At 51.8% G+C, this 24,267-nt stretch overlaps 6 protein-coding genes across 6 annotated transcripts; 4 read left to right on the top strand and 2 right to left on the bottom strand.

Annotated features, from left to right (window-relative positions):
• Positions 1–2,347: 2,347 nt before the first annotated feature.
• PpBr36_06429 (uncharacterized protein) lies at positions 2,348–4,264 on the top strand (the record flags this gene model as incomplete). Its single annotated transcript, XM_029893574.1, has 2 exons — positions 2,348–3,350; positions 3,420–4,264. The coding sequence occupies 2 exons, from the start codon at positions 2,348–2,350 to the stop codon at positions 4,262–4,264; spliced, it is 1,848 nt and encodes a 615-aa protein (XP_029746257.1).
• A 2,538-nt stretch (positions 4,265–6,802) lies between these two features.
• PpBr36_06428 (uncharacterized protein) lies at positions 6,803–8,642 on the bottom strand (the record flags this gene model as incomplete). The annotated part of the gene is made up of 4 exons (XM_029893573.1): positions 6,803–7,703; positions 7,796–7,977; positions 8,057–8,333; positions 8,401–8,642. Coding segments are annotated over 4 exons (1,602 nt in total), but the record flags the coding sequence as incomplete, so codon positions are not given.
• A 1,498-nt stretch (positions 8,643–10,140) lies between these two features.
• Positions 10,141–13,668, top strand: PpBr36_06427 (uncharacterized protein; the record flags this gene model as incomplete). The annotated part of the gene is made up of 1 exon (XM_029893572.1): positions 10,141–13,668. The coding sequence occupies one exon, from the start codon at positions 10,141–10,143 to the stop codon at positions 13,666–13,668; it is 3,528 nt and encodes a 1,175-aa protein (XP_029745422.1).
• A 756-nt stretch (positions 13,669–14,424) lies between these two features.
• PpBr36_06426 (uncharacterized protein) lies at positions 14,425–15,966 on the bottom strand (the record flags this gene model as incomplete). Its single annotated transcript, XM_029893571.1, has 2 exons — positions 14,425–15,692; positions 15,906–15,966. 2 exons carry the CDS (start codon positions 15,964–15,966, stop codon positions 14,425–14,427), a joined length of 1,329 nt encoding a protein of 442 aa, XP_029745421.1.
• Positions 15,967–17,120: 1,154 nt separating this feature from the next.
• PpBr36_06425 (uncharacterized protein) lies at positions 17,121–20,143 on the top strand (the record flags this gene model as incomplete). The annotated part of the gene is made up of 3 exons (XM_029893570.1): positions 17,121–17,352; positions 17,513–19,873; positions 19,974–20,143. The coding sequence occupies 3 exons, from the start codon at positions 17,121–17,123 to the stop codon at positions 20,141–20,143; spliced, it is 2,763 nt and encodes a 920-aa protein (XP_029745424.1).
• A 564-nt stretch (positions 20,144–20,707) lies between these two features.
• On the top strand, positions 20,708–24,076 carry PpBr36_06424 (uncharacterized protein; the record flags this gene model as incomplete). Its single annotated transcript, XM_029893569.1, has 6 exons — positions 20,708–20,719; positions 20,796–21,191; positions 21,254–21,919; positions 21,985–22,218; positions 22,280–22,615; positions 22,691–24,076. The coding sequence occupies 6 exons, from the start codon at positions 20,708–20,710 to the stop codon at positions 24,074–24,076; spliced, it is 3,030 nt and encodes a 1,009-aa protein (XP_029745423.1).
• Positions 24,077–24,267: the final 191 nt, after the last annotated feature.

Raw genomic sequence — 24,267 nt, 5'->3', positions numbered from 1 at the left:
TCAGAAATTCCGATCGGGCCATGTTCCTGTAGAGTAAACCAGAAGCCTTGCAGCTTGCACAGTCCCCGGGCATTCAGGTACTCAGATCTGCCTTGGCTTGAGGATCACAGCCAGCAAGCCCGCACAGCCCGCACAGCTCAGGCAAGTCCAGTGCAGTCAGCCCTGTGCCAGGGGGAACCGCGGAGACGATAAAACACCGACCCACCGATTGGCGTGGAGACCCTTGGGAATTTGTACACGCCTACTACAACTGTGCTGGCCGAAGCCTACCTGGTTCAAGAGAGCCCCTGTTTTATTTTAGTTCTATTGAATTTCTTCTCCCTTTGCGGGTTTGCCCGATCTATTCCCGTGGACGCTAAAAGAACGAGACAATCAACCTACCTCGGACTCGGATTTAGCCTATCCTACCGACTGTACTTAGGGATCTAACATTGGGTAGTTTAAGGAACTTGGAGAACGAACATTAGACACCAAATCCAAACCATTCCATCTTTTTTTCTTTTTGTTTATATCAGATCAACTCAGACTTTGAGTGCAAGATGGACCGACCATATTACTCGGTGGGTTGAAGGTCGGGCGTCAGCTCTCAGGCCCGGCCAAAAGTGAGAAAAAAAAAAGTCCGTGTTTGAGGCGGTGCACGATTTTCGTCCGATGCCAGTGGCTCACAACAATCAACAAGGAGTCTGTTAAACCTGTCGTGTCGTGAACTCCAATGGCCAAACAGATATGTGACGGAAAGGTTTAGCGGGCCCGCCTTTTCCGTGTCCATTGTCCGCTTGAAACGAAACCCACAAATTTGACTGCCCTTTGAGGTTGCATCTGCTACTCAAACAGAAGGGTCCGTGGTAAATTACAGCGGGTAACAAGTGGATGTCATTTCTGGCGAGATTCGAGTACTGCTGCTCAATGTTTTGTACTTTGGTGAATTTGCATTGGTTGGATGTTAAATCACGGCGATTTGCTGGTCGGGACAAATCTCGTGTTCTTCAGCTCGGAATAGCCACAGTGACAACTGCGAATTGCACAGCCTCCAAAAAATTGGCCCGCCCATAATCCCCGGGCTAATAATTTGCCCATCCCATCCACAGCAACGGGGCGGCACTGGCTTGTTTCTCTTCTTTCTGTAGGGGTATAGCCCACCCGGCTCCAAAACTCAAAGTACCGTACCGTAGTTGCGGGAACTCGCTCCTCATTTCATTCGATCGTTTTTTTTTTTTTTTTTTTTTTTTTTTTTTTTTTTACAACGGTCAGTCTGGCAAGGTGATATCAATCGCCAGGATCGCCATGGTCTGAGGAGGCCTCATAATTTGCCATGTAATGCTTTGGGCAAAAGAGCGGAAGCTTAATAGTGTTGGAGGAAAAATAGTCGTCGTTGTTGCCATCGTGTTTGCTGTCGCAACCATGTATGGCTTTTACTTGGTGCAGGTTTTTGCAACGGCCAAGAATTGCTGAAATATCATGTTATTACTATGATGGGATGACTTTGGTTGTCATCATCACCTCTTTTCAGCCATCGTTCTAAGCCCAGAGGGGGTACATGTCGTCGTCATCCTCAGGCCGCAGGCGGATAGGTGTCAGAAAGTGATAGTGTAGAGCCAAGACCGGAGGTCTGGGGAGACTGGCGGCTTCTGGAAGTTGGACTGACTGCTGCCAACTTTCTACCTGCGGTCCAGTAGCATGGGAGATTGATTTGCTTGGACGGGCAAAAGGTACTTGATAAATGGTGGGGGTGCCTGCAGTAAACGATGTATCCTGGCGCCTACTTGTGGAGAGTACCTGATGAACAAGCTCGCGACATTACCCGCTATGAAAGTTCCACTTTGTGCGCTTGCCGAGGTGTTGATTGGTCCGAACCAGTCGCTGGTCTTCTTATTTGGTAGTTGACCGAGGAGAAGAGCTGACGCGTCCCTCTACCCATGAAGAGCCACACCCCCTTGGTCAGCCTGCATTGCCCTGCTCAACCGGGCCAAGCGGACGCAACGGCCAAGAGGCCCAAGCCCACCCCCCCATGGCCCACTTCCGACCGATCCATCCCCCTCTGTGCAACTTTTCCAAGGCACCCCGTCCGTTCGCCAGACAAAACCCTTTTCCTCGCTGCACTACCAAACTGTCCTAGTGTTGTCCCATTTCCATATTACGCATCACATACGCACACTGAGAGACGTCTTTCAGTCGTTTCTCCTCCACTTTGACACCAACTCTCCACATCTTCACCGACTAGCAATCAATCAATCAATCAATCAATCCATCAAATCAACAACTCTGACCCAGTCGACTTGAATCGAGTAAGGCGACGAAGAAGACGCGAAATCGTCTTCGCCATCATTTCCGATCACGCCCCCAATCGATGAGTAGCACCATCAAACAGGAGTTGGATTACGGCAGCAGGAGTATGTCGAGAGCACCTTCGAACCATAGCCCTAGCTCTTCGCAGGGCGGCATGATGGACTCGCTCGCTGTCGACACCTTCATCGACATGAATGCCTTCAACGATGGCATGTCATACCAATCGCCCTCGCTTTCGCCCGCCGCCACTACTAAGGCATCCTTCTCGAGGCCGACTCCGACCACAACCACTCCCATCTCGATGATGTCGACCAGCCAGCCCCTTACTGGGCCTAGCCACGACTATGACATGTACAAGCAACAGACGGGAATCGTCCCCGGGGCTTTGGCAAACACCTTGGCTGTGAACGAGAACAACGCCCAGGTTGCAGGCGGGTACAACCCGTTTAACATTGACGAGTACTTTGGCATGGCAATGGGAAACACAGAATCCTCATTCGACTTCAACACCAGCCCATCGCTCCACACCGATATGGAAATGGAGTTTGACCCATCTGCTGATAACGGATTCCTTTTCGGCACGACCGTTAATCCCAGCGCCATTGGAGGCCAGGAGCCCAACAGCGTCCCTTCTCCTTCGGTCCTTTCATCTACAACCAGCAACGTCGGCCGGGTGTGGCCTGGAATGCACCAACAACAGGCCGCCATCGCCAAGGCTCAGTCTCAACAAAGGCAACAACAAGAAGCCCAGATGTTGCACCAGAGGCAACAGTCTCAAAGCCAGCCGCCCAAGCACCAGCGCTCCAAGTCTGGTCAGCCCTCAGATCCTCTCGTTGAGCAGAAGATCTCTCAACTCTTGCAGTCTATGCGGGCCAAGCCCGATGGCCAGGACAGCCAAGAGCAGAGCCCTGTTTTGCAACATCCTCGCTCCAAGAAGGAGGAAGAGGACATGGATGAGGACGAGAGGCTTTTGGCCAGCGAGGAGGGCAAGAAGTTGACCAGCAAAGAGCGCCGTCAATTGAGAAACAAGGTCTCGGCTCGTGCCTTCCGATCACGGAGAAAGGGTAAGTAATCAACTTGTTTCATCTGGAATCACTTTGGCTCAGTATACTGACATTCATTTTCCCACCCAGAATACATCACCCAACTGGAGTCAGAGATCGCCAACAAAGTCACCGAGAACGGTGACCTGAGGTCGCAGAACCGCGCCCTCATGGAGGAGAACAAGCGTCTGCAAGACTTGACGCGCATGCTTCTGTCTTCACCATCATTCTCTGACTTCTTGGATCGCCTCAGCACCAACCCTGCATCTGTTCCCCAGGCATCAGCGCCGGCGCCCCAAGCTGAGCAAAGGCAGGAGGCCCGCCAGCTACCCAAGGACGTTAACCCTTATGCGGCACAGCAACAGCGTCAGCAAATCGGCATGGCCATGATTCCTGAGCAAAACATGGATTTCTCTATGTTGACACTTGACACCGACACCTCGGGCTTCAACTTCCAGCCTCAAGTATATGCCGTGCTCGAGACTCCCGAGATCATTCTGCCACCTTCTGTTGACACTGCTGCCCTGTCGGGCAAGGAGTCCAACTTTATTGGCCAGCATTTCGACTCGGAGGACGATAAGGTCGAAGTCTCTCCCATCATTCGCCACGAGCTGACTGAGGAAGATAAGGTTGAGGCACCTGCCACACCCATTATCGTCGATCACGAGTTTGATGACGACCCAATGTTTGCTCTTTACAATGACTCGCCCAACTCATCTGAATCTGCCGAGCCTCTGGACACGAATTTGGACGAGCTGGTAGAGGTCGACATATTTGGAGGCATCGAGACAGACAAGGCTTTGGCTAGATACGAGCTCGTCGATGCTGCTGATGAGGAAAAGCAGGCTGTCCTCGCAGAATTGAGATACGCTCGTCTGACCGCCAGGTTAGATGCCATGATGGAGGAGCTGGAGTCTTTGAATTTCATGTCTTAGGTTACGGATGGTTTATTTACCGGAACCAAGTCCAAGGGGTGTAATATGCAATACCTGCTCGGTAAGGTGTTGCCTACCTGGTGCACAGACGCACCACGAAAGATATCAGAAGCAGATCTCATATGGGAAATTTTGGTTGATATAGGCGCGAATCATCGGTTGGGTTGCATTTCATTCAGATCGGGTGGGGGAACTCTTTTGCTGCACTTCCATATAGTCAAGGCCTGGCTGCACATTGGCAGTCTCCGGTATTTTCCGGGCTATGTATTTTTCCTATAACGATATGACGACGGAGTTATTCTTTTTTGTCTTTTATTAAACCTATACGTTCCTCATGCCTTTTGTGATCTCAAACCATCTCTCCCGTCTTTTGTGGACTCGCTACTCACCCAGTTGTCGTGTCCTGGGGATATTGAGCTGGTTCCTGTTTTGCTCTTGGAAGATATGGGACGGCCAGAGTTCCTCATCGACTCGGGCATCTAGTCGCGCAAGTCCAACAACCTGTTGCTCCGCACGCCTTTTGCGAACTACTTGTGGCGCCCTAAACAGCGGTGTGGTGCATAAAGCAGCGCACACAAGCCCGCCGCCCCCTTCTCAGGGGTGACAACCAAGCGATGGTCAGCTGCCATCGCTGTAGGTGGCATCCTGTGGCCAGCCTGCCTCTCCTTTCTCCGTCCCACCGTTTTCTCACTTTTGCTTTGTGCTTGTTGGCCCTCGCCATGTTTCCAAAGTTCGGACTCCCAGCGCGTGCCCTCATGGCTGTTTACTGACTGGCTGGCTGACTGGTTGGTTGTTCAAGAGGGGTTAAACGTTTATCCCGCTGTGTTTTTCCTGTCGAGTAGGACTGGCACAAACGAGCCTGGACAGCACGGTTCGCATCTTACCCAAGCTACCGGGAAATTCGAGCTGCCAGAAAAGGGTTGGGTCATGGTCAGACCACCTCGGCGAATCCTATTTTGGATTTTGTCCTTTTACGAGGCGTCCCTACTCGGCCTTTGCTGTGGACAAGAGACTCCCGCCCCTTTTTCTCTCCCTTCTCAGCTCTCTCCCTCCAGGTGTCACCTCTCAATGATCCTTGTGCGCATTTGCGTGCTGCATGTTCTAGTCGGCGAGCTGATCAACGGGCCTCGCTTGTTTCTCCCTACGGAAATTTCTTTATCGTATACACACCCTCTCTTTCTTGCCACCCGCGCGCACTAATAATCTTCTCGATTGAAAAGTCGCTCCCGTATTGAGCTGTTCCAAAGGGAGGCAACGGTTTTTGGCGTGAGAAAGTAGTACAAAGGCGGACGAAAAGGGGGGGAGGGCTGCTCTGACTCCCCGTTTTACTGACCCTCTAAGTCCATGGGTCTTTCTATAGATGGTTTGAAAGGCCAAGTTTTACCGAATGCCACAGCTTAATGACTTGCCCCTGATGCACCTGCAAGGTTTCGTGGCAACTTTGTTCACGATGAGAGAGTATTTGGTTTTATATACTATGAGAAACTGGTAGCACTCGTCTTCATGCACTTACCCCTGTGACCCTGACGTTGCAGATACAGTCAAACGCCAAGTGACCAGCACATACTCGCAAACTCCTCTCACGCGTAAAGGATGTTCATCCTTCTGAAAACCCATGCCTAGGGAAGGTCGATTGTTTCCATGACTAGGACTAGCGACCACATCATCATCAAGAGTCTTCAAAACCGCGTGCTAGGTTACATGTAGGCCTGCAGAGAATTGTTAAATATCCGCATGGCCAGATGCTTCGTTACGCAACACCTCGCCAAACCTTTTTTTTTTTCTTTTTTTCTTTTTTTGAGGGCTGGGAAACCTTTTGTCCCCTGACCGGCCTGGAAAGGACAAACCAGTACACCCCAGGTGGCTCGATCATACATTGCAATGCTTCCCAAAACGGAGCTGTGCTACAGCAGGTAGGTATCTGGAGCTGGAGTCACAACGTTGCTCTGCATAGCCGGTCACTTGAGCAATAGTCAGTTCGTGTGAAAAGCAGACGACTATAGAAAGCAGTGCCAAAAGTAATGGCTTTTATGTCGTGTTACGAACACCATGAGCTGAGTTCCTGGTACAGGACAACCGTGATCAACATATGATACTATGCTAGACTAGGCCTAGTCTAGTGGTCAGAAGCTACAATGCCGCAGAACTAGATTTTTCAACTTTACCGAACATACGTCAACCCAAAAGATTACCTGTTTTGTTCAATTCTAGTGTTTGATCCCTTCTATTGATGGTGTTTTTCACTAAACAGGAGACTAATATTCGGATTCAAGCTTATACAGTTGAGATAGAAAACCTCGCGACTTCCATTAGATCCCCCAGTCACATATCGCAAGAAAGTCCAGGAACATGTAAACTCAGCAGTCAGCATTCTATTTCTCGTCGCCGTATATATTGGAATCACTAGATCATCATCATCATACAAAATTAGTCTTTAATGGTGACACGGACAAAGGGAGTCCAGTGGTCCGCAGTTTCATGTCTAGAGTATGGACATGCAGCAAATTGCAACAATAGGGGCGGAAGAGGCGGAAGGACTTACAAATTCTCGCCGAAACGCTCGCGGCCCTCAGCGTCCTTGTTCACGTAGACGCTGACGCTGCACTGTCCACACTTGAACAAGCCGAACCCGTCTTCGCCAATGACGACCTCCTCGTCACTCCAACCCAGCAGGTCGGTCCAGGTCTCCCCGGCGTGCATCTCACCGACGTGCATGCGCTTCTCTCCCGGCCCGGCATTGCTGATGACGACTGCGCAGCCGTACGGGCGGTCCCAGGTGCCATACTTGACCCAGCCGAGGCAGGTGGCGTAGTCAAAGTAGTCTGCCTGCTCTCCGTAGGCGTAGAGCTTGCGTGCCAACAGCATCTTGGGAAGCGATCCACCGCAGCTGGGGGGTGCAGGCTCCTCCGCCTTGGTGCCGTACAGGTCGCCGTACCAGACGCAAGGGTAGCCTGAAGACCTGAGGAGGATCAAGGCGTGGGCTAGCGGTTTGAACCAGTCGGCGATGGGAACCTCGAGTGCCTGTCCAGGCTGGGTGTCGTGGTTCATTACCAAGGTGACGGCGTTGATGGGCTCCCGCTGCACCAGAGTGTTGTCGAAGACCTTCCTCATGTCTTCACCGTCTCCCTGGGATATCCTTGAGAAGCTGTAGACCAAGGGGGCGTCAAAGAGGCTGAACTTTTTACCCATCCGCTGCAGGTAGTTTGACATGTCGTCGAGGCTATCTTTCCAAAACTCGCCGACGAAGAACCAACCTTGGCCGTAGGCTTCGTCGAGCTCGGTGATGAAGCGCGACAGGAAGTCGACACTGAAGTGCTTCACAGCATCAAACCGCATGCCAGCCAGTGGGATCGTCTTGGCTATCCACTTGCCCCAGGCCAACACATCGTCTTGGACCTCTGGGTGGTCGTAGTCCAGGTCGGAGCCCATGAGATAGTCGCTTTACTCCCATCCAGTGTTAGCAGGAGCCATGTATGGGTATATATATATATATGAGGGCGTTTGGGCATTGGCTTGTGACCCGCCACGTACTAGTTCCCCTTCTCGCTATCGACATCGCCGTCCTCGGCCCATCCCTGGTTTTTGTCACCCATGATCTTGAAGATGCCTGTCTTTTCGTTCTTGGCATCGAAGTCGACGCCACTGAAATGATACCAGTGGTATTTCTGCTTGCTGTACTTGCCGTTACGACCGGGAAAGTCGAAGCCAACCCACTTGATCGATTATGATGTTAGTTGTCAAGTTTCCTTAGGGTAAAAAAGTCAGGGGTTGTGGGGACTCTATCAAACTCACGGCCTTTATGTCATACGTGTCGCTGATGAACTTGTTGCGGTCCTCTTCATCGACCTGGGCGGCCGGGCACGTCTCCTTGTGATCGGCTGCAAACCTGTGGTTCAAAACAGCGTCCCAGTAGATGCCAACTCCTTTGGATTTGGCCGTAGAGCAAAGCTTGACGAGCTCCTCTTTGGTTCCCCATTTGGTGGCCACACTCCCCTTTTGGTCGAACTCGCCTAGGTCATAGAGGTCGTAGATGTCGTACCCATTGCCAGTCTTGGACGACCCCTTGCATCTGAAGGAAGCTGGTTAGAATTTCTTCACTGGGCTTGCTGGGATGGGGGAACATGTATATAGCGTACCCTGGTGGTACCCAGATATTGTCGATACCCCATGATTTGAGCTGGGGAATCTGCTTCTCAAGTCTGACCCAGTGTTTCTGATCTGCCGGGACATACCACTCGAAGCCCTGCATCATCGTCATGTTTTCTGGGGTTGGCTCGTTTTGGGACCCCATGTTGGGCAACGAAAGATCAAGAAAATGGCTTGGCGCGTGGATGAATATAGAGTGATGGAAGGGAGTGGTAGAGCAGGGAGAGCCAATATCTGGGAAAGAAGACAGAGGGGATATTTATGTCGTCTATGAGGCAGTCAAGCAGTTCTTATCACAAGTCACACAAAGCTCACCTCAAGTCCTCATGCAGGTCAGTCAGGAAACAGGGAACGTGGGCAGCTGTCGTGGAATTTGGAAACAACTTGCACGCGTGGCGGCATATGTATATGTACGGAGTAGCCGCGAAACACAAGCCAGGTACCAGGAACAGGACAATCCCCTCTAGCACGGAGACGGTTGGGATGCACACTGCAATGTAAGGTTCGATAGTATAGGCATCGGCGATGACGGGCTAGGTTCAAGTTCTAGACCCTTGGACCCTCTCGCAGCTCGGCATGGAGCACGTGGGTAGGTGAAGATAACAACAGCTAAGTAACGCCCATGGCAATGATAGCCCTCGATAATCCTACGTATGTACAGTGTACACCCGAGCGTGCAGCTCAGTTATCAGCCTAGCAATGCGCTAAATGGTCAAAGGCACAGGGGCATCCCGAAGCCGATCAGTTAAATCATGACGTCGTTTGTTCTTTTGCGACGCAGGCGTTGACCAAACACAGCGGTGAACGACGCCTCCACCGCGACAGGCTAAAATGGGCACTAGCCGAGACCTTTCAGGCATGGATTCAGGTCGACGTGCAGCTTGGTCCAGAGTCAAGCGTTAGGTGCGAGACCGAAATGCCTTGGCGGCTTTGATGGGAGAGGCAAAATTATCATGGTTCAGTGCCGCTCGATTAATTAAAGCTCGAGGTTGGAGTGTTAGAGTGATAATCTTTTTCTTTTTCTTGGTCCACAGACTTGACAGGTTCATTTGAAGCTTCAAGGTCATCAAAGCTGAAAAAAGTCGAGAAGTGATAAAAGTGGGGTGACGTCAGACAGCAGAAACATAATCCAATTTTGGGTGACAAGTGAATTCTATCTACTGTAGCAGTAGTCTAACCCATGTTTGCTGTGCATGTACCTCCGCTTCAAACCCTTCAACATTCTGGCTAATAACAACTTTTTTTTTTTTGCATACTACCGACAGATCCCAGCGCCCGGACTGATGATCTGAAGTGAAAAAAAAATCTCCATCATGACAGTCTTCTTTGACGAGCCAAGCCCAAAGGTCCAATCCGACGATCCCAGACCGCAACACTGCCGCCAACATGCAGATGGCGCAGGTGGATGCGGCGCCTAGTGCCGGGCCTTGGCTGCTGGACCCCCCACCAATCAACCGACGCCAGCGCATTTTGCCCCAGCAACGAACAGTGGGGTGCATCAAAGTAAACAACAATTTACCGCCTCCAACAATAGATCCTACGAACTGCTCTTTACAAGGAGACCCCTAAGGTTTACGTGACACCTCATTAGGGGTTTCCATGCGGTCTTCCGTCTTTGCTAAAAAGGCAAAAGCATCTCTCCGTTGCCTGTGACGACCCACTTTGGACTAGAACTCTCAGTACATAATAACAAGAAACAGCTGGCTTGCAGCTCGCCAGCCCAAGCCAATATGCCACGAAAGTCGGACGACCTCGACTTCGATATACATGTCGACCCATCCTGCCTAAGTACACCAATGGACGAAGAAACCAGCATTGTAGTCAGCAACGAGGAAGGAGCGTCTCCGCTCGCGGAGATTACACATCACGACAAGGAGAACACAGGAGCGGAAGCACCGGGAGCACAGGAAAAGGCCGCAAATGATGCCGTCGATGACAAGGAAATCGATAGCACAGTCGAAAACCCAGTTACACCACAGCAAGATGAAGATGAAGTGACTACGACTTCGGAACCTGAGCCACAGGACGCCGCGGTAGAGGTTGCACAAGACGCCGTCGACGAGACAGGAGCCGATGCCGATGACCCAGCCTGCGAGGAGCCGTCTTCCAAAGTTCCCGAGGAAGAAAAATCCTCCGAAGAAGCTGCAGACGGGAGCAATGCCGATCAGGAACCCGAGGCTGTTCCTGATCAGGCTGACCTGGACAAGGAACAAAGGCTTGCCGAGGATGACGAAGAGACACCAAGAGCATCCGTGATGGTCGCCCAGGAAGACCAAGATGCCACCCGCAGAGATTCTGGTGTGTCTGACAGGAAAACCTCAGTGGGAGCGGAGGCACTCACCCAGGAGGCTGCAAGAGCCGTTGTCGCCAAGATCGAGAAAAAAGCCAAGGCCCGCAAGTCTGAGGAGTCATCCAATGATGAGCCAGACGGCGACGAGTCGCTTTTGAGCAACACTCATGACGACGACCATGATGCCTCTTTTCATGAAACTGCAAACTCGGAAAACAGACGGACGTCCACTGACTCACGTGCACTGGATGCCGCCGAACAAGCCCATTCGGAGGGCGAGGCTGGGGGTGATAGCAGTGATCCCCATGACCCAGACGACGACGACGTCTTCAGTGACCGCAGCCCCCGCAGCTCTCTTGGGTCCGTTAACGCAGACGGACTGAGCGACAGGCCGGACTCTAGCAAGTCAGGCGACTACAAGTCGGGTGACTACAAGTCCAGAACGAGGGACCACGGATCTGAGCATAGGCGCTCCGCTAGAATTTCTGGAATCTCTGAATTCTCCCAATTCGACTCTGGAAGCCAACTTGATGACGGCGAGGAATACATGATACCGACAAAGACCACGCCCAGGCACCCTTTCCGCACCATATCGGACGTGCGAGCTATGCAGATGTCTTCACCGGTTCCATCGGTTTTCTCTACCCCCCGATCCAGCAAGAAACATGGAAACAATCCGCAATCAGTTTCGCGGATGGGGAGTCCCAGTGTGTCAGCCCAGTACTCGCCCAAGGGTAGACCCACACCGCCGCGGTTCCGGGTAAGGAAGGAATCGGCGCCTCTTGTCCTTCTGCATTGCACCCTGCTGCCGCTTCGGTGGGCCTGGGCAGGCGTCTTAAACGAGGGCCGCCTGGACCTTGACGAGGCAACCGAGGGTGGGTTCAAGCCCAGCGAGGAGCTAAAAGGCCTTCGTGACAATTGGCGTATCCTCCAGGACCGAATGGGCGACACGGTGCTCGAGAGGGGAATTCTCTTACCGCACCCTGAGGGTGACTACGAGGTCCTTGAAGAGAGGCTGCTTGAGGCACTTGAGCTGCCTTTGCGCCGTAGAGCAAGGATCCTCGAATGCGGCCACTACCTAGGGCCTTCAAACATCACCGAGCTCGATGATGAGACTGACAGCGAGTTCGAGGACGATGCCGTCTCGAGTATGCATCAAAAGGAAAGCGATAGAGACAAAAGACACTGGTGTGCCACCTGTAAACATGACATTCGATACGAAGATCTTGGGCCAGGCCGTATTTTCCGCGTCAAAGTCTACGCCAGCAACGGGCTCATGAAGGCCGGGGCATGGGGTGCTTGCTGGAAAGAGATGGAGAGAGTCGATGTCGAGGTCGAGCCCATTGTTGACCCGGCGGTTCAGGGCGAACTGGAGCGTCTGGAGTCTTGGCAGGCTGCCGAAAAGCGAGAAATTGAGACTAGGGCCCAAGAAGCGCAGGAAGCTCACCAAGCCATCGATGGTGCGGACGACTTTGACTTTGCGGAGAGAGACGACATCCTGCAGAGCATTGAGCAAGACGACTTCCGCCACTCTTTCAACGGGTCTGCCGCTGATCAGACCGTACTTCATCATCGGTTCTCTTCCCCACGAGCCATTCAATCCCCTTCTCCAAACCCGATGCTTCATGCATCCTCCCCGCCTCCGCCATCAGGAAGTGGCCTCATGTCTGCCGATCCCCAGGATCGGGATGGAGACAGAAGAAGACGTGAGGAGGAAAGGCTCCGTGAGATCTATGGCCACCAATCACCCGAGTCTCATGATGGCAGGATGAGGGCAAACTCCCACCACGTCCGGCAGTATAGCACTTCTGGTCAACAAGGCTACTCCTCACCACCTCCTCTGGACACCGCGATGGCGCTTGGTGGATCACACCGCAGGACGGACAGCAGGAATATGCCATATCAGGACGTCTACGGACTTCCATCGCCGCCACGAGACTCTCATATCAACGAGTCGGGATCGCCGGTCAGGAGTGATTACAGGAGTCGTCATCAGTATGACGACAGCTACACACCACAGCATCAGACCCCGGTCTCGCACAGTGAGCAAGCCTACAGGAGGCGAGAAGAACAGCGAGCACACAACGCTCCTCAGCACCGTCATCGGGGTGACGAGTCTCTGCCGGAACTGCTTTTTGAGGCAGCAAAGGTTCTATTGCGTGACCGGAGGAATGTTGCAATTGCAGCTCTTAGCGTCATGGTTGTCTTGTTCGCCCTGAAGCAGCCAGCCTACTCCATGTCCGGAGTGTCTGGAGTTCAAGAGCGGGAAGCAGAGATTGCACGATCAATTTACCTCCATCAACAACAACAACAACAACAACAACAACAGCAGCAGCAGCAACAGCAACAGCAACAGCAGCAGTTCAGGCAACAGGAGTTCAATTCATTCTTGGCGGCCCCTGTTGTACAGAATCCCGCTGTGGCTGAGGTTCAGCAAGCCCCCGTTGTCGAGGTCAAGGCAAGTTTCCCTATGCCTGAGCCTCCAGTCATGTCAGTGGCCACCTCCTCGACTCCTAAGATTGAACCTGTCGATCCGCCTGCCGTCAAGCCAAAGAATAAGAAAACTGTTCGAGTATACGAAACAGTAACCGAGACCATCAAGGTGACGGCTACTGATGTGGCTTCAGCTGCTCCCGAGGCGTCTGGCGTGGATGAGGAGGAAGAGGAAGAAGTCGAGATTGAGATCGTTACCCAAACGGAGGTCGTCAAGCTACCCGCGGCGACCAAGGTAGCAACGACTCCCAAGGCTGAGGCTGAAGATTCCAAACCAGAAGTACCCCAGGTCTCCGACTCCAACAAAGTTAATACCGATCCCGAGGTTTCCAGTCAGATCAGTCGACCAGAGGTCGAGGACTCCACCAAAGAGACTCTAGACGCGTCGTTGCCCGCCCCTGAGGTGGAGCAGGCACTTCCAGAAACGGAACAGTCCTCAGGGCCTGACCCAGTCAACGTTGGTGAGGAGCTCTGATGTGAGAATCGATTTTTAATGAGGCGTCTTGGACAGTATCTTAAGAGTCCGCAGGTGCTTGCTTGCTTGTCTTGTGCATTGGAAAATGTTCAACACCAAACTTTAACAGAATGCTTAGAGTTTGGTAATGTCATGGGATGAAAGAGATTGTTTTTTGTTTGCAATGAATCCACGTCTTGGAAGATAATGTCCGGTTATTGTCACTCACTTTTACATAGCGAAACCTTGCAGATTTGGTATTATGCCCCCCCTTAGATAGATACGGTAAATTGACCACGTTATACTTGGATACTGATTCGAGCTTGTGTTTACACGCTGATATGTTTTAACTGTCACCATCCAGTATGGAATGTATGATATCTGCTATCTTGGCTGACAACGTTCGACTTTGCAAGCCTGAGCTCAAAGTTGGAAAAGAAAACAATAAACTCTGTTACGAAGCTGTGTGTTTTGGCTTCTCAAATATTCCTTGATACTAAGCCGATCAGAATAACTACGCTTTGGGTATCGGATTCCTGCCTTATTATGAAACGTTCCCCCCCTCCTTGCCTCCGACCATAACCGAGAAATGAATTTCTAATAAAACGAAACAAAGCAAACAAAGTCCTAACTTCGTCGCAGAAGAGAGAAGAAAGAAAGCCGACGGCCAACGCAGCAGTGTGGTTGGCCACTAGAGGAGAGCGCTCGACATGCTCTCGAGTATGAAAGCTGTTACATCAAGGAGAGAAAGCGGATTGCTGGCCAGAAACGCCAATTTCAAGAGGCCGGCTTGTCACCCACATCTGCTTTGCTTGATTCGGCCTTCTCCTCCTCCTCGCCCGAGTCCTCGCGGGGACTAGTCAATGGACTTGTCACGCCAAGACTGCCGTTGACGCTCTCGGCTCGACCGTGTCCCAGACGTCCGCTTCGGACACTTGCAGCGTCCGCACCAACAGCACTTCCACCAGACTTGTCCTGGGGCGGAAGTGACTGCGCTTGTTGCGTTTGGGTTTTCCCAGCGTACAAGCTGTTCCTGTCAGTGCCCCCAATGCCAGTGATGCTGTATATGCTGGCCCGTTCGGCCACGCTGCGTGATGCTGCGCCAGGCGTGGATGGGACCGGGGGAACAGTCGAGGCAGACGGGCCAGTACCGCTATCTATCGTTGCGGACAGAACTGACAGCGGAAGTGACTCGCGGGAACCTCCGAACAGGGATGAAGGGGCCAAAGCGCGTACGCTCGCATCAGTGTCTAGGGAGCGGCGACGCCGACGCTTAGATGAAGAGGCAAGGGTCAAAATTGAGGCGTTGTCCGTGAGCAGCCCGTTCGCCGTGGCAGTGTTATATGTCGTTGGGTGACCTGCCTGACCGCCTCCAGTTGCCGACGGGGGATTCAAGTGAGCGGGGATTGCAGATGCGGGCGTATTTGGGAACGGCTGGTTGAACTGAATAGAATGATGATGGGTCGGATGTGAATTTTGGCTGTGTGCGTTATGGTTTCCCATACCCATAGGGATAGATTGAATAGTGGTAAGTGTTGTCGTTAGTGAGCGCACCGATGGCGCTGGTGAAGAAAATGTGCTGTCGCCTCCACGTCGAGAATCGACCCCACCGTTGGCAGTGCGGCTGGTACCCGCCACCGACGAGGCGCCATGGGATGGTGCAGCAATCGAGTGTGCTATATCATGGTCTGTTGTCGACACAGTCGGCGCTACGGACCTGCCACCCGCTGTGGGAGCCCGGCCATGGCCGTCGGTCGTCGATGATATTGATAGCGTCCTGGCCAGTGAGGTCGAGCTCGTAACACCACTGGGACCTGAAGACACCGAGCGGGTGCTTGCCCGATGCTGTGCTTGTGTACCACCCCCTATCCTGCCTGACTCTGGATACGGATTGTTTTTCTTCAAGGGGCGCTTCTTGGCCAATGTCTTTTCGCGTTTTCCGGAGCCTGAAGTACTACTTTCGTTCGAGTAGCCGCCTTTGAAATTCTTGAGCTTCTTGACCCATGTTGAAAAGGGCCTGCGTCGGCTTTTGGGATCAGTTTGATCTGGAAAAAGAGGATTAGTACCAATATTGAAAGACTCGTATGTATAGGCGGTAGCACCCGCTAAGGACTAAACTGCATCTCAACGACCAAGCGGAGACAAAGTGATTTATGACACCGTGGGTTTAGCGCATCCTCCGGTCTACAATCCTCCGGTCTACAGGCATCGCGTATGCTGTTGTCTCGAATCTGACTTAATCTCAAAATGAGTCCTACCTTGAGATCCTGGTTCCGTCACTGCCATTATAACCTGTAGGCCGCGAGCCTTTGCCAACATGCAGCAGAAGGAAACTCGTCTTCGTCGTCGACAGCAGCGCGGCAGGCAGAGCAGCTGCGTGTATTTCTCGAGGCCTCGCTGCCGGCAATATCGGTTTGTCGCTGGTGGGAGTGATCGGGCACGCGGATGGTGATAGTGGAGACTAACAGCGAGCCGAGCTCTTTTGGACTATAAATGTAAAGGCGACGTCGAGGAAGTGACGATTGCAATGGCGGAGCAATCTGTAGCTAAGCCTAGCGACGACGCAAGGCGGACGACTCGGAAATGACAAATGAGGGCGTGCACCGACTGGGATACGAGGGTGAGGTGGACTTGGCGCAGAAGCATCGACCAAGACACCAAGCCGGTACCTTAATCTGCTCTAGTTAAAATGGTCGTAGTACGGTGGCAGGAAAGGTGGGTGGGTGCGTTGGTAGAGCAAGCGCCGTGTTTGGGAGCATGAATAAGGTACCGTCCGTCAGGTTGTAGGCAAGGCAAATTAGGTATGTACGAATATGCCTTGAACAGGTAGGTTGCTTATCGCTTTGAAGAGGTTATTGATGGCTGCCGATTTGGTCGGGCAGCATTATGCTTCCCTGACCGAATCGATTCAATCAATGCCAATGCCGGGATGACATCGTAAGCGTCTGGGGCTGACCACGAAGGCGGAGCTTTGTCAACTGAATCGGGGTCCTTGCTTCGGTTGGGTGCGCTTGGCGAGGCCCTCTTGCCGATCACTAGGACGTCGTGCGACCGTTAATTGGCTGCCTTCTGCCATTCTAGTACAGCACGTGACGCCATGCGACATGATGACATAGGGAGGGGTCCACACTGTCACAACGCGTTGATGGTTGAGTTGGAAACACACGCAGCGAACACGTCGGAACAAATCAGTCAGTCTGGTTTTAGTCTTTGACCTAACCGCGGTAGGCTGCAGTACTCAATAGCATCAACTCGAATCTTCCGGATACAATTAACATCGAGCTTTGTCCAGTCAACCCAGCTTGGATGAAATTACTTCCTTTACGTCGTTACTTTTTAACTTGCTTTTGGTACAACAAACAAAGATTTGACAGCGCACTTTGAACTTGCCGTCCTTCACTGAGCTCGCCCATGATCTCTTACTAACAGAACTGGACATTGTGCCCCAAAGCGATGTCACCATCTAATCGACCATGTCCATCAAACCTCTGCCGCCCGAGGTGGTTGCTCAAGTGAAATCATCTTCGGTCATAACGTCCTTGAACGGCGTGGCACTGGGACTCCTCCGCAATTCTCTTGATGCCAATGCAACCAAGGTCAACCTATCAGTTGACTATCGGCTGGGGAATTGTATAGTCGAGGACAATGGCTTCGGAATCCCCGAAACCGAGTTCCGGGATACTGGAGGACTGGGGAAGCTTCACTGTATGTGTTGTTCACCCCCCAGTCAGTTTCAAACGCTCTAGTGAGTGGGCTTGATATTGATGTTCCTGAGCAGTTACATCCAAATATCCTCCCCAGGATAATGTTTATGGACGGACTGGCGCTTTTTTATTCTCCGTCGCATCTCTGTCTCTGCTTTCAGTGACTTCCCACCATCAGAGACAGAACTCCCACGCCACCCTCGTTATTCACAATTCGGAGTTTATTTCACGCCACATACCTGCTCTTCCAGAGCAGAGGATCCTGGTCTTCCCCCATGGCACCAGAGTCACTGTTCGGGACCTGTTTGGGTCGATGCCTGTCCGGGTAAAGCAGCGAGCGCTCGAGGCGGCCCGGACAGGCTCCGGCCGCGACTGGGGTCAGCTGGTCCGGATGGTAGTTTCGCTGCTTCTTGGCTTCTCAGGCATCACTGTTGTCACGCTACGCGACCTGCGATCGACTCGAGTCTTAACTTTGAAATCCGATAGTAGCAGCTTGGTATCCAGAACATCTCGCATACTCTCCAGGGCTTCACTATGGGACAACCCTGACGCTGCTGGATGGGTGCCGCTCAGTGCCTCTTCCTCGGGCATTACTATAAATGGATGTATTTCGCTTGCTCCTGCGCCTTCCAAAAAGATGCAATTCGTTACACTTGACATGGAGCCCATCTCTGATGAGCTCAAGTCGAATGTGCTCTTTGACGAGATCAACAAAGTCTTTGCCAACTCTCGGTTTGGATTTATTGAAGATTTGGACCTTCACAAACCAACATCGGCTGAAAAAATTGAGGCTGTGGTTCCGAACGAGAGCAACAGAGCCAGAAAAGGAATCGACCGATGGCCGGTTTTCTATCTCAGGATATCACTGCAGGGATGTATTCCGAATCCTACAACAGCCTCCAAAGATGCAGTCCTGGACAGTGGTCATGACGCCTTACCTAAAATTCTGGATCTCCTTAAAGCAATGTTCTATGCCTTTCTCAAAAAACACAACTTTTGTCCACATAAGGTCAACCTTTCTGGTAGAACATCTCGCACGTCTCCAGTCAAACGCCAGCGACTGACAGAGCGCTCGCAGAGCCAAACGACTCCATCTTCATCGAACAATCGCCCTGGGAGTGCACATGTAGGAGTGTCCGAGAAGACGAAAACCCCTGGCATCTCACTTTCGAGAAGTCTGATCTCCGATTTGCACTCGCAAACCCCTGGTTCTACCGACAGTTTGGCTTATTCACCAACGAGCGCAATGCCAAAACATGTCGTAACTACTCGCCCACCAAAAGTTGCTGATACACGGAGTCCGACAATTCAAGGGCCTGTTACTGGAACTGAGGACATCGCGATGCACCACAGGGAGTTTGATAATGGGTCACCCAGCCACATGGCGCTCAATAAGCACCGTGCCAGCCCAGAAATTACTCCGAGCGAGGCGCAATGGCAGATGTTAAAAAGTGACGGTCCAGTACCCAAAGATTACTTTCGCAGGGAGAACCCAGCAACTAAAGTCACGTCTCTCGTAGACGCAAGAACTGGGTTTATTAGGCAATCGGCAAATGAGCGGCCACGCATAAACTGCCCTGGGAATACGCCTGCGATGAAGACTAAGGAAACAAAGCCGAAGGAAGCAAGCCCTTGGCTCAAAAATCTTCTCACAATGTGGGAAAACCCCGTTTTTGAGACAACCAACGCTGCGATACCTCGCCTGGCTGACACTAACGCTGGGTATGGAGATGTAACGTTCAAGCAAAGTGGATGCTCGTTAAGCCTCGGACGCCAAGGAGACAGAGAGTCTTTAGTACTGGAAGGGCGCTTTTCCAAGTCAAGCCTGCAGCATTGTGAAGTGGTGTCGCAGGTTGACCAAAAGTTTATTCTCGCCAAGCTGCCGATCTTTCGGCATGCTGCCTGCCCAGATGGACAAACTGCCTTTACGCATAAAGAAAAAGTAAAAGGAGCTCTACCGGGCTTGGCGTTGGTTATTATAGATCAGCATGCTGCAGACGAGAGATGCCGTGTGGAGGCTTTGATGGCCAGTTACTTCGAACTGGTTGACGATTCCAGTGGCAATGCAACGCCGAGTCCCGTAACGGAAATGCTCTCGACCCCAGTCGTTGTTGATTTGACCTGTCAGGAGTGTGATTTATTAGAGCGATTTATTCCCCATTTTCGACGATGGGGTATCTGGTACGAAATGATACCCGTCACTCAGCCAGCTATGGCGATAACAGAGGCAGGCAGAAAGGGTGCCGATGACGGGCCAAATCGTCCGAAGCGAGTCTGCATTAAAAGACTACCTCCATCTATCCTGGAGAGATGTTGCTCAGAACCCAATTTGCTGGTTGAGCTTTTGAGAAAGGAGGTTTGGAGATTAGAGGAAGATGAGACGATATCTCGAGCAGCCTTGTCCACAGCGGGGAAAGCTAGCCTGCTTGATGGTTCCGACGAGGCAGAAAACAGATGGGTTGCCTGGTTTCATGGGTGCCCGCCCGGAATCCTGGAACTTATCAATTCGAGAGCATGCAGGAGTGAGTTGGCATTACCCTTGCCCTAACCAGGAGACCGAGGTCCCTATGTAACGAGGCTGAGGTTTTTACATTGCATGCTAACAAACTGAGAGCGTCACAGGTGCCATAATGTTTGGTGATCCCCTTTTGACTGAGGACTGCCGTCACCTACTTGATCGCCTTGCAAAGTGTGTATTTCCTTTCCAATGTGCCCATGGACGTCCATCAATGGTTCCTCTACTGGAGCTTGGTAATGATCTGCCTGGTTGCGACAACTCTGATATCTGGTAAAGTCCCATTCTAAGATAAGTGCAATGGAGATGATTTGATGTCTTTTTTTTTTTCGACAATAATATAAATAGACATGTATGACGATTCAGCTTTTATTATATCTGTTCAAATGTCAGGTACAAGGGAAGAGGACCGAGCTTAGATAGCTGATTGAAGTTTTGGCACCAAGGCGAATGGCGTTGTAACTTTTTTTTTTTTTTTTTTTAAATGGTCTTCTCTCCCCTCAAGCCAGTAAAATATGAAAGACAGTTTGGGTACCTCGGTAACTGGGGTACCTGACTGTCCGATATACCTGGACGTTGCAGAGATGGGTGATGTTATGGTATGGGTTAGGGTTACTGTCGCTCCTCTTGGCCCTTGGTAGGCACAGCCACAAATAAGGAACACTACCTACCCCTGCTGTGGCAGAAGCTCGCAACGTCACTGCGTAGCACAGTGCAGGCAACAGTTCCGCCATCTCCAGGCCTCGGCGCATCCACTGGACATTCAACTGCGGGCGTCACAGGAACACGCCCGACATATTTGCTTCAGGCATAAGCCCGGGATATCTGGGGAAATGTGACAATGGCTCTATCTGTAAGGATTCCTTCTGAAAATTTGAAATTCACCGCCGCGATCACGCAATGCTGATAACCCTGGCCTCAAAACACAGTGGAAGTCATTTGACTTCTTCGACGTCCAACAAGTACAGCTCCGTGACGATGAGACGCGCGCATTCTTCGAGAGCAACGAGATTTCAAGCGTCTGTTCTGGCTCCGACAGCCTCTTCCTTGGCAGCAACGACGGCCATGTGCGCATCGTCGGCCCCAGCTGGAAGATCGTGAGAAGCTTCCGGGCGTATGGTGACGATGACGATGTTGGGCCGGCGAGGCAGCGAATCACGCATATGCGCCAGGTTGAGGGGACAAGCTTGCTGGTTACAATCGCCGAGGACCTGAGCAACGAGCCGGTGCTGAAGGTTTGGGCGCTCGACAGGCCGGTCAAGAAGACGGGTCTGCCGACCTGCCTGAGCACGGTGCAGATCAACAATGCAAAGAAGCAGTTCCCGGTAGGGTTGTTATGTCGTGACCGATGGTGCAAGTTGAGGCTGACCAGTGCTCACGTCACTAGATCTCTGCATTTACGGCCACCGACGACCTTAGTCAGGTTGCTGTCGGATTCGCGAACGGTTCCGTTACCGTCATTCGGGGCGACCTCATCTACGACAAAGGGACAAGGCAGCGCATTATACACGACTCTGAGGAGCCTATCACGGGAATCGAGATGCGAACCGAGGATGGCGAAAGTGGGGGCAAAGTCACTACACTGTTCATAGCAACGACAGCGCGCATCTTGAAAATTGTCATCTTCGGCAAGGGCCAGGGGCATCCGCCCAAAACGGTTGAGGATTCTGGCTGTGGAGTTGGGTGCATGACCGTCGACACCAAAACCGGCGACATCGTCGTGGCGAGAGACGACGCCATATACTACTATACGCTAGAGGGCAGGGGAGCTCCAAGGGCATACGAGTGCCCCAAGAGCCTGATCTCGACGTATGGGGACTACTTGGCCCTTGTTTCGCCGCCTGCAAACTCTGCTTCTTCAGGCAGCGGGCAGCCAGACTCAATGAGGAGAAGGTTTGGAGCGTCACCGGCTGATACCATCTTCAACGCATCGACGTTTTCGTTCTTGGAGACCGATTTGAAGATTGTGGCCCACACGCAGTCTGTGATATCCTCCGTGCAGGCTCTGTTCCAGGTCTGGGGCGACATGTATATGCTCACTTCAGACGGCAAGGTTAGTTCTCCTGGATTCATGGGAATTCCCAGGCACGGCCTGCCTTTATTAACTTCTGTCCATAGATATCGCGGTACCATGAGAAGCCGCTACAACAGAGACTAGAAATGCTCTATCAACGCAATCTCTATCTTCTCGCAATTGAACTGGCGCAAAAGTCAGACATGGATGCGCGAGAACAGAACCTCATATTTCGCAAGTTTGGTGATCATTTGTACCAAAAGGGCGATTACGACGGTGCCATGACCCAGTATATCAAAGCAATCGACAGCACAGAACCGTCGAGGGTCATTCGCAAGGTATATTGTTTTTCAATCGATGTATAAAAGCCGCAAAACTTGTCCCTAACATCTGATTTAGTTCCTCGACACCCAAAGGATACATAATCTTATTAGCTATCTCGAGCAATTGCACGAGAACCGTAAAGCTACTGCAGATCACACGACACTTCTGCTCAACTGCTATGCCAAGCTCAAAGATGTGGACAAGCTGGAGGCATTTATCAAGTCTCCGGGAGATCTCAGGTTCGATCTTGACACTGCTATATCCATGTGCAGACAGGGCGGATATTACGAGCAGGCGGCATATCTCGCTCAGAAACATGGCGAGACGGATCTCGTTGTCGAGATTCTGATTGAGGATTCGAAAAAGTACGACGATGCTCTCGACTTTATTTGGCATCATACCCCTGAAATTGTAAGTCAAGTCGTTGCATTTGTATTCAGGGACTAAACGAGACTCTTATCAAAGCTGACATTCCTACTCTCATAGGCTTATCGCTGCCTGATGAAATATGCTAGGGTGCTGATCGAGCATTGTCCGAAAGAGGCCACGCAACTATTCATTGACTACTACACGGGCAGTTACCAGCCAAGAGTCGACGCTGTTCAAGTCCAGGAAGCTGCTGCCCCCTCTGGAGCTGGTGGGCTTGCTGCAGGAGCAGTGACTGCTGTGCAAAACCTCACACATCTCATCCCCCTACCGTATATGAGCAGTACTTCTGCTACAGCGACACCGAATGGTGCGGCCGGCACAAAGTCGCCGGCCAGCGATGTGACTGGTATCAAGGACTTGACTCCTCAGGTCAAGTTCGAATACAATCGTCCGGCACCTCGCACAGCTTTTTCTTCCTTTATCGATCATGCTGATGAGTTCATCATATTTCTTGAGGCGTGTCTGAAGGAGAAGAGTCTCAGTGATGAAGAAAAGACGGATGTTTACACCACACTGTTCGAGATGTATTTGCACATAGCTGCAGAGCAAAAGAACGAGGACAGCCGTGGCGAGTGGGAGGCCAAAGCCAAGGCCCTGATCTCAGTGGACGGTATAGACAAGTCAAAGACACCCATGATCGATAACTCGAGCGTGTTGCTACTCTCGCATCTATCAGACTTTCGCGACGGAACTACACTGGTCAAGGAGCAATCCGGGCTGCTATTTGACATATTCCGATCGTACACTTTGGCTAAGGACACCCGCGGTGCTATCCGGGCTCTGCGGAAGTACGGCCCTGAAGAACCCCAACTTTACCCAGCGGCGCTAGCGTACCTGACTTCAGACCCGCGAGTATTGGATGAGGCAGGCACAGAAGAGCTCACGGCTGTTTTACAACGCATCGATAAAGACAAGCTGATGGCACCACTACAAGTTGTGCAGACGCTATCCAAGGGCGATGTGGCCACAGTTGGAATGCTCAAGCCATATCTCCGCGAAACGATTGAACGTGAAAGGAAAGGGATCGCGGCCGATCGTCGGCGGGCCGCAAACTTCAAGAAGGAGACGGCGCAACGCAAAGCAGAAATGGCGGACCTAAGTTCTAAGCCGGCCGTATTTCAGGCAACGAGATGTAATGGGTGCGCACTACCACTGGAGCTGCCAGCGGTGCATTTCCTCTGCAAGCACTCATTCCACCAGAGGTGTCTGAAGCGGGGCGTTAGCACAGACGCGTTTGGTGAGCGAGAGGAGGACTCGACAGGCGAATGTCCGATATGTGCTAAAGACAATGACACTATCAGAGCGATGATGCAAGCGCAGGCTGAGAATGCAGGGAAGCACGATCTGTTCAAAGATGCACTGGAGCACAGTGAGGACCGATTCGGCACGGTTGCAGATTGGTTTGGCAGAGGAGTGATGAGTGCACCAAACGAAGAAGCATAGATTAAACTCCACTCCGAGACAGAATCCCTTCACCTATGTTCATAATACGTCTTGTACCATCGATTTGTTCAGTCAAAAGATACGCAGACGACCAATGATCTGAGGATTTGCTGTCTCTATCTAGTCTATATTTCTATTACATGGTGATATTACAGTGTCATACAAAATTAGTCCCTTTCTCCATGCACGCG

This window comes from Pyricularia pennisetigena (assembly GCF_004337985.1).
Source record: "Pyricularia pennisetigena strain Br36 chromosome 4 map unlocalized Pyricularia_pennisetigena_Br36_Scf_6, whole genome shotgun sequence".
In the NCBI taxonomy this organism is placed as follows: Eukaryota; Fungi; Ascomycota; class Sordariomycetes; order Magnaporthales; family Pyriculariaceae; genus Pyricularia; species Pyricularia pennisetigena.
Note: the sequence above shows the minus strand (reverse complement) of the source record. Positions and strands in the feature narration are given on the sequence as shown.